At 45.2% G+C, this 12,577-nt stretch overlaps 1 protein-coding gene across 13 annotated transcripts in view; it reads left to right on the plus strand.

Moving 5' to 3' along the window:
- Nucleotides 1-12,577, plus strand: part of ADAM23 (ADAM metallopeptidase domain 23) — a 194,049-nt gene that overhangs the window by 99,049 nt on the left and 82,423 nt on the right. For all 13 annotated transcript variants that reach the window (XR_509333.4, XR_006176707.2, XR_010591646.1 and 10 more), the window contains exon 10: nt 8,144-8,215. Coding sequence is in view for 9 of the 13 variants with exons in the window: in XM_008172506.4 (XP_008170728.2) it covers nt 8,144-8,215 (72 nt within the window). In the remaining 4 variants the exon portion in view is untranslated. The remainder of the gene's footprint in view (nt 1-8,143; nt 8,216-12,577) is intronic.

The raw sequence follows: 12,577 nt of genomic DNA on the forward strand, positions 1-12,577 counted from the left end.
TCACCTGGCCGCTATATCGGCCTTTCACCCAGGGGAACTCGCGTCCTCGGTATTCTCTAACCCGATGGTCGTTAGATTCCTCAAGGGCTTAGACCGGATGTACCCACAACAACGTCAGCCCGTTCCGACGTGGGACCTCAACCTGGTTCTCTCCAAGCTCACAGGTCCTCCATTCGAGCCACTGGCCACCTGTTCACTTTTGTACCTATCCTGGAAGACAGCCTTCCTCGTAGCCATCACCTCAGCAAGGCGCGTTTCTGAACTCAGGGCGCTTACATCCGAGCCCCCTTACACAGTTTTCCATAAGGATAAAGTGCAGCTCCGCCCACATCCTGCCTTTCTCCCTAAGGTGGTTTCTCCATTTCATATCAACCAGGATATATTTCTCCCGGTCTTTCATCCTAAACCACATGCTACTCGCCAGGATCAACGCTTGCATTCTCTGGACGTACGCAGGGCCCTGGCCTTCTATATTGACCGCACAAGGCACTTTAGAAAGACGACGCAACTCTTCGTTGCAGTGGCCGACCGAATGAAAGGCTCACCGGTCTCATCACAACGCCTATCCTCCTGGATTACGTCTTGCATCCGGACTTGCTACGACCTGGCAGGTGTCTCAGTACCACACCTCACCGCTCACTCCACGAGGGCCCAAGCTTCCTTGACGGCTTTCCTGGCGCAAGTTCCGATCCAGGACATTTGTAGAGCTGCGGTTTGGTCGTCAGTCCACACGTTTACAGAACACTATGCACTAGTGCAGCAGTCCAGGGACGATGCTGCCTTCGGATCAGCGGTTTTGCACACAGCAATGTCTCACTCCGACCCCACCACCTAAGTTGGGCTTGGGAGTCACCTAATGGAATGGATATGAGCAAGCACTCGAAGAAGAAAAGACGGTTACTCACCGTTGTAACTGTTGTTCTTCGAGATGTGTTGCTCATATCCATTCCAAACCCGCCCCCCGTCCCCACTGTCGGAGTAGCCGGCAAGAAGGAACTGAGGGGGCGCCGGGTCGGCTGGGGTATATATTCAGCGCCATGAAGGCGCCACTCTAGGGGGCTCCACAGCCGACCCGCCGGTGTTGCTAGGGTAAAAATCTTCCGACGATCGTGCACGCGGCGCGCACACACCTAATGGAATGGATATGAGCAACACATCTCGAAGAACAACAGTTACAACGGTGAGTAACCGTCTTTTCTTTGAGATGGTTGTCCCTGTGGGTGCTCCACTACCCTTCCTCCTTCCCTCTACTTCGGAGTTTCACACTGACTCTTTGGGGTAGAGAAGGAACCGAGGGATGATTGGCTGCATACGCTAAGTAGCTGCCTGCCGCGGCCAACCAGGGCACTGCTACTGCAAATCTCCGATTACAAGTGCAGGGCACCAAGACACTTAAAGTGGAGCACCCACAGGGACAACCATCTCGAAGAACATCAGTTACTGCACAAGGGGGGTAACCTTCTCTTTCTCATGGTCTCCCTGGCCTCCATCATTCCCTTCCTGGATCTGGGAGACTGGTATGCCTCCCTCGATTTAAAGGACGCATACTTCCATATTTCCATTTTCCCGGGGCACCGGCACTTGTGTTCATGTTCGGCCCCTTCATGTTCGGCCGCTTCATGTTCGGCCGTGGTCGGGGGCTCTAATGTACGCCTTCCTTTGGGTTCCAGGGTTCCTCATGAAGACAGGGCGAAGGTCATCCTCATAGCGCTGGCATGGCTGTGCCAACAGTGGTTCAGCAGTGTTGCCTCTCAGTGGCGACCCCGTTCCAGCTGCCGCTCGGGGTGGACTTGTTTTCCCAGAACCATGGCATTCTTCTGCACCCGAACCCGAACCTGGCCACGCTGCATCTGACGGCTTGGCTGCTGTGTGGCTAAATGTGCAGATGCACCAGTGTTGGGCCGAGGTTCAGCGAGTCTTGTTGGGAAGTAGAAAGCCCTCCATCAGAGTGAGCTACATGATCAAGTGGAAGCAGTTCATCTGCTGGATTGCGGATAAAGGTGTCTGCCGTGAGCGAACTTCGTTGCAGCTCATTCTAGACTACCTCCTGCATCTCAAGGTCCAGGGCATGTCCCTCTCATCAATCAAGGTCCATTTTGTAGCTATCTCAGCCTTCCACCCGCCGTTCGAGGGCAGGTCAGTTTTCGCTTAGGATATCACAGCCAGATTCCTTAAGGGCCTGGAGAGCCTCTACCCACATGTTAGGCATCCTGTACCTCCATGGGACTTGAATCTGGTGCTGTCGTGGCTCATGGGTCCTCCCTTCGAACCTCTGGCTTCTTGCTCCCTCCTTCTCCTTTCCTGGAAGGTTGCGTTCCTGGTAGTGGTGACGTCGGCCTGCTGGATATCTGAGATTTGTGCCCTCAACTCAGAACCAGTGTTCATTCTAATTTTTCCCACACATGTGCGGAATGAATTTTGTTATGTGCACCAATATGGAGGTGTGGTGCGACACATCACCTCCATATTGGTGTACATAATAAAATTAATGCGGCAGGAGTGGGGTTGAGGGGTTCGGAGTGTGGGAAGGGGCTCAGGGCTGGGGCAGAGGGTTGAGGTGCAGGAGGGGGTGAGGGCTCTGGCTGGGGATGCGGGCTCTGAGATGGGGCTGGGGATGAGGGGTTTTGGGTGCAGGAGGGGGCTGGAGCAGGGGGTTGGAGTGTGGGGGGAGTGAGGGCTCGGGCTGGGGATGAGGGGTTTGGAGTGCAGGCTGCCCTGGGGCTACGGCGGGGAGAGAGGACTCCCCACAGTTTTCTCTCCCAGCAGCAGCAGCACCTGGTCTGGGGGGGTGGGAAGAGAGGTGGCTCTCCCCACCGTGGCAGCTCCTGGGCTGGGGCCACAGAATAGGCGCCTCTTCCCCATCCGCGGCAGGTCTGGGGCTGGGCTGGGTTGGGTTGGGGACCCTCTCCCCCCATCCGCAGCAGGTCCGGCAGGGGACTGGGCTGGGTTGGGGCTAGGGGAGGGTCACCTCTCCCCCCGTCTGTGGCAGGTCTGAGGAGAATGGACTGGGGTCACAGGAGGGGCGCCTCTCCCCCGGCTGCGGCAGGTCTGCCTGCAGTGCGAGCTGCCAGTGACGGGGTCGCCGCTTTGGTCTCCCTGAGGAAGCCGGAAGCGGCGGACCGTCCCTCACCGGCAGCCCGGAGGAGCGGCAGCAGCTATTGGCTCCTTTCTGCCCCACCCCCTATTATTTGTGTCATTTGCAAACTTTACTAGGAGTACTTTGTTTTCTTCCAGGTTGCTGATAAAAATTTTAAATAGCATAGGGCCGAGAACTGATCCCATTAGAAACGTATGCGCTTGATGATGATTCCCTGTTTACAATTATGTTTTGAGACCTATCGGCCAGTTTTTAATATATTTAATGTGTGCCATGTTAATTTAGTATCTTTTTAGTTTCTTAATCAAAATGTCATGTAGTACCAAGTCAGATGTCCTGCAGAAGTGTAAATAGAGTAACTCCTCACTTAACGTTGTAGTTATGTTCCTGAAAAATGCGACTTTAAGTGAAACAATGTTAAGCGAATCCAATTTCCCCATAAGAATTAATGTAAATATGGGGGGGTTAGGTTCCAGGGAAATCTATTTCACCAGACAAAAAACTATATTTTTTTAACACACACACACACACACACACACACACACACACACAGTATAAGTTTTAAACAAACAGTTTACTGTTCACAGCAATACTGTACACAGCAATGATGATTGTGAAGCTTGGTTGAGGTGGTGGAGTCAGAGGGTGGGATATTTCCCAGGGAATGCCTTACTGGTAAATGATGAACTAGCAATCGGCTGAGCCCTCAAGGGTTAACACATTGTTGTGAATGTAGCCTCACACTCTACAAGGCAGCATGAATGGAGGGAGGGGAGACAGCATGCCAGACAGAGACACATACCCTGTGTGTGGGGGAGAGAGAGAGATGCGCATTGCCCCTTTGAGTCGCTGACACCACTCTATGTATATTGCCTTTAAAAAGATCAGGAAGTTCAGACAGCAGCTGTGACCAGCAAGCTCTCTCCATCCTGAGCCCTGTCTTGTCCCCATCCTGCTCTATATGGAGAAGGGGTAAGCAGGGAGCAGGAGTAGGTGGGAGGGAGGCACCCTGACATTAGCCTCTCTCTTCCCCCCTCCCCTGCACAGCAAGCAGGAGGCTCCTGGGGAGCAGCTCCAAGGCAGAGGGCAGGAGCAGCACATGGCAGTGGGGGGAGGGACAGCTGGGCAGTGGCTGCTGCACAGGGAACTTAAGGGAGCGGGGAGCTGATAGGGGGGCTGCCGGTCCACCCTGGTTCCAAGCCTCCACCAGCGAGCTGCAACGGGCTGCTCTTCCTGCAAGCAGTGGACAAAGCAGGCAGCTGCCAAACGACGTTAGAAGGGAGCATTGCACAGTTTTAACCAAGCATGTTCCCTAATTGATCAGCAACAAAACAAAGTTACCCAGGACAACTTTTAAGTGAGGAGTTACTGTATATTTCATCAACACTATTACCTTTATTAGTCAAAGTTGAAATCTTATTTAAAAAAAAAAAGAAGTTAGTTTTGACAAGATCTATTTTCTTTAAATCCATTTTGATTGGCATTATTTATATTACCCTCTTTTAAGTCTTTATTTATCAAACTCCATATTAGCTATTCCATTATTTTGTCCAGGATCAAAGTCAGTCTGACAGGCTTGTAATGACCTGGGTTGTGCCATTTACCCTTTTAAAATATTGGCACAACATTAGCTTTCTTCCAGTCCCCTGGAACTTCTACAGTGTTCCAAGACTTATTACAAATCAACATTAATGGTCTAGAGAGCTCCTCTGTCAACTCTTGGATGCAAGTTATCTGGACTTGCTAATTTTAAGAATGTTTGAGGTTAGTAGCTGTTTTTTAGCATCCTCCTGAATCACTTTTGAAATGGAAGGTATTCATCATCATAGGATAAAAATACATTATCTGTATTTTGAAAAAAGCTAAATGAACAGAAGTATGTATTGAACACTTCTGCCAATTTTGCTGCGTCTATCTAGTAGTTGACCAGTACCATCGTTAGGGTTCCTTTTGTTCTAGAAATACATAAAAAAAACTACAGCTTATTGTCCGTAACTCTGCTGGCCATAGATTTCTCCTTGTGTCCTTTTGCTTCTCTTACCAATTTTCTACAGCTCTAGCTTCTAATTCATATTAATTATTTTTTCCATTTCTATGTTTTTTTTATTTGTGACTGCTGCTTTCACTTCATTGCTAAGCAAGGTTTTTGTTTGTTTGTTTGTTTTAAATACCAGTATAGCCTTCTTTCTCAATTGTGGAATTGTTGGTTTTTTGGAGCATCTAGTAAAATATTCTTAAACATTTCCTAATTATTGTTCAGATTTTTCTTTTTAAGTTATTTCTTCCGGCTGATTCAGCTTATAATTGTTTTCAACTTAGAGAAATTGGCCTTTTAAAAGCACCAAGTATCCATATGACTGGTTTGGCGTATATTCTGTTTGCACATAACAGATGTAATCAAGCCTTCAGCACTTGGACCTACACGGCTACTAATTTTTTAGATCTGTGATTAATTCCTCTTTATCTGTCAAGATAAGGTCTTATATATAATTCCATTTTGTTAGAAGTGACACTTTTTGAATTAGGAAATTGTCATCTATAATATTTAAAAATTCCAAAGGATGTTTTACTACTGGCAGCATGAGAAGTCCAGAACATGTCACTCAGATTGAATCCCCCATATTAACACATTTTATTCCTTACTCATACCGTTCTCTAGTGTGATTTGGTGAACTGTAGCAGACACCAGCTAGTATCCCATCTTGTGCTTTATTTGTTAGAACATCGATCCGTAAGCATTCCAAATCGTTTGCTTCTGAGTCATCGGTGACTCAGAAACAGGTAATGCCATTTTTGATATGAAATTGTCAAATTAGGCTACTTGTAAGTGTTCACCAATGTGAGTAAGGGTTGTACTACCCAGAACTTATAAGCATATACTTATGAGTTTTGCTTACCAGTAGAGGGCAGATTTCTCCTGCAGTAAGATTTTACTTTGAAAAAATCCTCTTACACAGTGTTTCTGACATTGAAATGTATCAAGTATTGATAATTGTTTAATGTTTTAACTCGCTTTTCATATTTTCTTAAAACTTCAACTCATTGTAACAATGAAGACCCAAGTAAATGCATTATTTCCATTCTTTATTTTTAGACAGTTATATTCATCTTAGTTTCTATTTCTGGAACTTCTCTGGTATTTTATACTGTCAGTATAGCTCTCTGTTTTCAAATATTTTAATGAAGAATGAAACACAAGAATACTGTTTTCACTTTCCACTTCCAGAAAATTGTTTCAACTTGTTAAGGATAAAATATATACTAGTACCAAAGGGTTCCCTAAGGAAAAACCTCAAAATCTACTTTAATGGTGTTGGTGTATACCATTTAAGCCCCATGTTGGTGCTGCATGAGGTGATTTGCTAAAAGAGCAATTGCACAGGTAGGGTCCCCTGCCAACCCTATATGGTGTGGGAAGTGGGGATCCCAGCACTGGCTGTGCATAGGCCACTGAGGAAGGTGGTGTTCAAGTAGGCCACAGGAGGGAGCCATGGGATCAGTGAATACACAAATCAACTGGCTTATCACCTTGTGCAAGTGGAGTGGATGGGCTGTAGCTGCTATTTGAGTCAAGGCTGATAGGGTGAAATCCACCATCTCTATGCATTTCATCTGTATTTAACTGAATGACTTGCATGAGACAAAAATAGCATCGGTCTGAATGAAAAGAAAAATTGGTATACAGTTTACCAATTTAATGTGATGTAGCAGCTTTGAGAGATGATTTCTATAATGTTTAGTTTGACAGGTAAAGTAACTGGCTGTTTAGATAAAACTATTTAATAGTTGTAATTTTTAAATTTCCTTCTGTAAGGGGCTCCAGGCATGTCTGTTAGAGTCCAGGGAGTCTTCATTTTACTCGCCCTGATTCGGGATGGTATTTAAGCATGAGCCTGACTTTAAGCATGTGAGTACTAACTCAGTTGCTTAGAGTTTGGCACATGAACCTTCTTGTCTCACATCAAGTCTACTATGCTTTAGAATGAGGGTAGATAAGACCTTTTGAGGAACCTCATAATATGACTCTTTAGTAGCAAGACCTGTTGCTAGTAAGCAGGATTGGCTGAAATTGGTGAGAACTTTTTCATGGAAAACTTTTAGCTAGTTTGTTTTTTGCAGATTTTGAGTTCATTGTCCATGACATTTTGAAGACACAAATTTTCCTTTTTTGCAGCTCATATTGTGAAATACAATTGTAACTTTACAATTTTGTTGAGTCTCAATCATCTTTGGCAAGTTTGACTTGTTGGCAGAGGGGATTGATAGACAATATACAGAAAGTCACATGCACATTTATTATAATACACAAAAAACTTCAGAAACAGTTAAGTCTGCTACACATGCAACATATATCCACAAAAAGAAAGAAAATGAAAAGTTAAGCCATCTAACAATACCTAGTCTCTATTTCTCTACCCTCAAACACTCACTCACCATTATCTTAACACAGATAAAGCACTGCAAGCTTAACTCTGTCCCCTTTTCACCCTTCTACGCATACCCGACCCTAGTAGTTGTGGATGTTTGGTGCGGTAGTAGGATATATTGTGAAAGGATAGGTTGGTAAAGGGTTGTATGTAAAATGACAATTAGAGGGTGGCATCTTCTTGGTGTCAGAGTTCAGGTTGTGTGGCACTGTCAGTGGTGAATGGTAGTTAAATGGTTTAAACATGACAATTAGGGGCCAGTTCTGAGCTCTCATTTATAAGTTTGAGCTCTAGAAAAACTCACGTTAGCCCCAATTATGTCTTTTTAAAATTTTGACTATTTAAACTCTTAAAGTTTTAAGAGGCTGTTTTATAGTTGAACAGTTTTTACTAAAATATTTTGTATGTGTACATGTTAAATGTTATTGAGCCTGGCACAGGCTTTCATTTAATTCCACAGAAGCATAGACTTTAGGAGGCATGCTGTGATCTGGAAAGACCATTTTTTGTGATTTCTCCCTTAGCATGTGTTAAGATTATTCATTTTCCACATTTGCTGAAACAAATCTAACTCCAGTAATTATTCAAGTTCTAATTTCTTTTTAATTTTTTCTTTTAGTTCAAAAAACATCGTTCTTCCCAGGCGTACACAAACAACTTTGCAAAATCTGTGGTAAACCTTGTAGATGCAGTAAGTATCATTATGGTTCCTGAAAACTATATCACCGAGTTGATTATTTAAGTCATTATATGGAAAGTTGGCTTTACAGACATTAGGATGAAAAGAAATGAAATCAGCACTTGTTAAATGGTTGAAAAAATAATTTTACAGTTTCACTGCAGAGGATTGACTTGGGCTGCTATGTAGAAAGGTTCCTATTTGTAAGAAACCACAGATTTATTCTTGGTATTTTCTCAAAGCTTGCAGCTGCCACAAATTTGCCCTCTGGGGGAACTCAGAACTGTGAAGGAGCTTTCCACGAGTCACTGTTGAATAATTAGATTATCTATCTGTATATCTCAAAGCTTGATTAAATCTATCTCTATCTAAGGCTAGGTCTACACTGGGGGGGGGAATCGATTTAAGATATGCAAATTCAGCTACGCGAATAGCGTAGCTGAATTTGACGTATCCTATTCGACTTACCCCGCTCTGAGGATGGCGGCAAATCGACCGCCGCGGCTCCCCCGTCGATGGCGCTTACTCCTCCTGACAAGGTGGGAGTACGCGCGTTGATTCGGGGATCAATTTATCCATCTAGATGAGATGCGATAAATCGATCCCCGAGAGATCGATTTCTACCCGCCGATCCGGGCGGGTAGTGTAGTCTAGCCATAATATATAAAATCCTGCAGTGCTCCTAACTGCCACAAGTAGGCAATGCTGTGAGCACAGCTCATGGAAAATACAAATATCTGATGGGGGTATAACAGAAGCGTGTGAATAAGTATTTTCATTTCAGTAATATAAAAAGCCTCTTGTGAAGGAACATCTTTATAAGTGAGAGGGATGGAGAACATTTAACAGAATTCACAGCATGCCTAGTACATATACATGTGATAAGAAATGAACTGGTTTTGTATGAAACATATTTTATAAACTGAAAACAAAACTGGAGATAAAACATATGCTTTCTCTCTCCCAGTTATACATATAACTACCGCACACAGTTTGGGGGTTATGTGGCATACTGAAGGAAGAATAGATCTCTGTGTGTTGATTTGACAGCTTCTTAAAGGAAAACATTCTCACATGTCTGAATAGTATCAATGTTTTCCCCTTAAAAGCTCATATTTAGATATATTTGGCCATGTTTTCCCCTTGTAGTTGCCTGTAATGGAAACCAGTAGGAACCATGAAAGTACTCAGAAACTAATCCAGTTTCAGCTATCAGTTTTGAAGCAACACGACTTTTTGTATCTTGTGAGTAAATTCAGGAAAAGGAAACACATCCAGACTTAATAAGCTGTCTGCTCCAGCACACAGGGGAAGGGCTGAGAATCATCAGCCCCATCTTGCAGTAGCCAGTGTGGAAGTGCACCAGCACTGCTACTGCAGGACATTAGCAGGAATAGTAGCCAGTAGTCATTACTAAGGCTATGATTTATTTAGTCATGGGTATTTTTAGTAAAAGTCATGGACAGGTCGCAGGCAATAAGGAGCTACGGCTCGGCAAGATGGGGCCAGTGGCACCAGGTGCTGGGGGCTGCCGAGCAGCAACTGCTCTGTCTGCCTGCCTCTGGGACCACTGCTGGGGAGGGGGTGGGGAGGCCGCTACTTGGAGGAGGGCAGTGGCACCAGCTGCCGAGGGCAGCCCCAGGACTTAGGGCCTGAGCAGCTGGCCCTGGGGTCAGCCACACTGGGGGAACCAGACGTGTCTAAGTGAAATATTTGCAACTTTTTAAAATTTGGAGATAGAAAATAAATATGTACTTCCCATCACTGTGTGAGTAGGCTTGAGATGCTTGTGACGGGGTGCAGTCTGGGAGCCCACCGTGCCTCTCTAAGACACACAGCTGGACTGGCCCTGCTCACAATGCTTTGGGGACACAGCCAGCCTCACCCAGGCCCTGTTATCACCCAACACGACAGCAGGTGGCGCCACTCACACAAATCTGAGTGCAACCAGCAGACACCAGCCAATTTCCCAGCTCCCCAGGAACGTACCCTCCACCCTGATCCCCCCCCCCTCCCGGAGTATAAATCCAACATTGTACCGTCTTACACTGCACAGAGATTTGTACAAAGTAAGCTCATAAAGTTTGCCCCTCCCTCAATGTGGAGAGGAAACGCAACAGCCCCTGCCCCTTGAGTTAAGATTTCCAAGCACTTCTCTCCAATCTTACTGGTTTAGATAAAGCATAAAACAAGTTTATTAACTACAAAAGATCGATTTTAAGTGATTGAGTGATAGCAAAAAAGATCAAAGCAGATTACCTAGCAAATAAACAAAAATGCAAACTAAGCTTAATATACTAGAAGGATAGGATTTGAATTAACAATCTCTCACCCTGGCTGATGACACAAGCAGGCTTGTAGATTCTCAAGGCACAAGCTGCACTTGCTTTGCAGCTTGGGATCCCCACCCCCGTTCCAAGTCCTTTTCTTTTGGAGCTTCGCTTAGGTGTTCGGTTGTGGGGGAGTGAAGAACAACCAGTGATTTCACTCCCTGCCTTATATAGCTTTTTCAAATGGCGGGAACCTTTTGTTTCAAACTTGGTTCCCAGACCAGTTTGTGGGAAAATACAGGAGTCCAGAGACATGTGGTCTGGTTACATCCCTTGCAGAGTCATAGCAGCCATTACTTACAGGCTGTCTGGCTCTCAGGAAGGCTAAGTTATTCCACGGCCCATTGTCTTTGTTGATCAACTATTAGCACTGTCTAGCTTCTTCATTGTTGTACCTGAAAGGCTGGCTGTGGGTGTTTTCCAAAGTAAGCCCACTTGAAATACAGATCCATAGTCAATATTTATGACTTCAGATACAAAAATGATACATGAATGCAAATAGGATAATCATATTCAGCAAATCAGAACTTTTCCAATGACACCTTTCTTGACCCATCTTGTACAAAGTGCATCATAATTATGTCATAATCATACAACTATGAAGAATATGGGGTGCAATGTAACAATGCTAATGCAGAAAATGTGCAGCAAAACTATCGCAATTTCAGCTCCATTGTAAATTTGTTGTTATGTATGCCAGAACTATGAGACGGCGAATTTGTTACACATCAGCACTAGATAATGTAGCAGAGCTAGTGCATTCTAGTATCATTGACTATGCAGTATGTCTCGTTGCTGTGCTATCTAACACCTCTAAGCTTTCTTAGGGTACATCTGAACAACAGCTGAGAGGTGTAATTCCCAGTTCAGGTAGACTTACATACACTAGCTCAGGGATCGGCAACTTTTGGCCCACAACCTTTTGGCAGTGGTCTCTGCAGTATGATTTCTAGTGGGAATTGCCTCCATCCATCCAGAGAAGGAATCTACTATCACTAATAAATACTGATTCCCCCTTTGGGTCTTAGGCAATTTATCAATATAATTGTCACGGAGTCCCCAGGTGATGCTCTGGAACTGCTCCCCACAAAGCCAGTCAGGACTTTGGGGAGTCTCCTCTCCGTTGGAGCAGACTGTCTTCAGGGCAAGAAGCTCACACGGTTTCACCTTCCTGGGTCTGACCTTAGAGCATTCAGCATATGCCCCTCCGTGCGCTTCCCACAGCGAGTCCGCCCAGACGGGGTTCTGGGGAAGCCAGAGGGTCCTGCACGCACCCCCACTTCGCAGTCAGACGTGACTCTTAGCCAGCCAGTAAAACAGAGGTTTATTAGATGACAGGAACACGGTCTAAAACAGAGCTTGTAGGTACGGAAAACAGGATCCCTCAGCCGGGTCCATTCTGGGGCCCAGCGAGCCAGACAACCCCGTCTGCACTCACTCCCTGTCCCCAGCCAGCTCCAAACTGAAACTTCCTCCAGCCCCTATTTTCTGGCCTTTGTCTCTTTCCTGGGCCAGGAGGTCACCTGATCTCTTTGTTCACCTTCAGCTATTCCCTTGCAGGGGGGAAGGGCCCCAGCCATTTGTTGCCAGAATACAGTGTGTCGGCCATTTATGCACACTGGAGACTTAAGAAATGCATAGGGGAAACTGAGGCACTCACACAGTATTCAGAGGAAACATTAAGAATAGTCCCACTTTGTCACAATAATCAACTTGTATTCTATTCCATGGCTGCACAATTCTTTGGTGCAACAAGGGTCCCAATTTCAGTGGTCTATTCCAGTCTGCTGCACACCTTTTGCAGTTTTTAACAAAGTTTTCTATGCCCTTTTGCACCTTAGGCCATATTCCAATTTGTTTTACCTTAAAGAGAGTATTCTCTATACCTTGGTGGGCCATAGAGTGACACAGGTTAATAATCTCTTCTCTTTGAAGTTTGTCAGGTGCCCACTTTACCTCTTCTATTTTTTTATTTACCGCATAGCCACCTTGTATATTCCCGTTACCCCGTCTTTCCTCAGGTTTAACCTCCTGTTTTATGGCT

This window comes from Chrysemys picta, chromosome 11 (genome assembly GCF_011386835.1).
Source record: "Chrysemys picta bellii isolate R12L10 chromosome 11, ASM1138683v2, whole genome shotgun sequence".
NCBI classification, from domain to species: domain Eukaryota; kingdom Metazoa; phylum Chordata; order Testudines; family Emydidae; genus Chrysemys; species Chrysemys picta.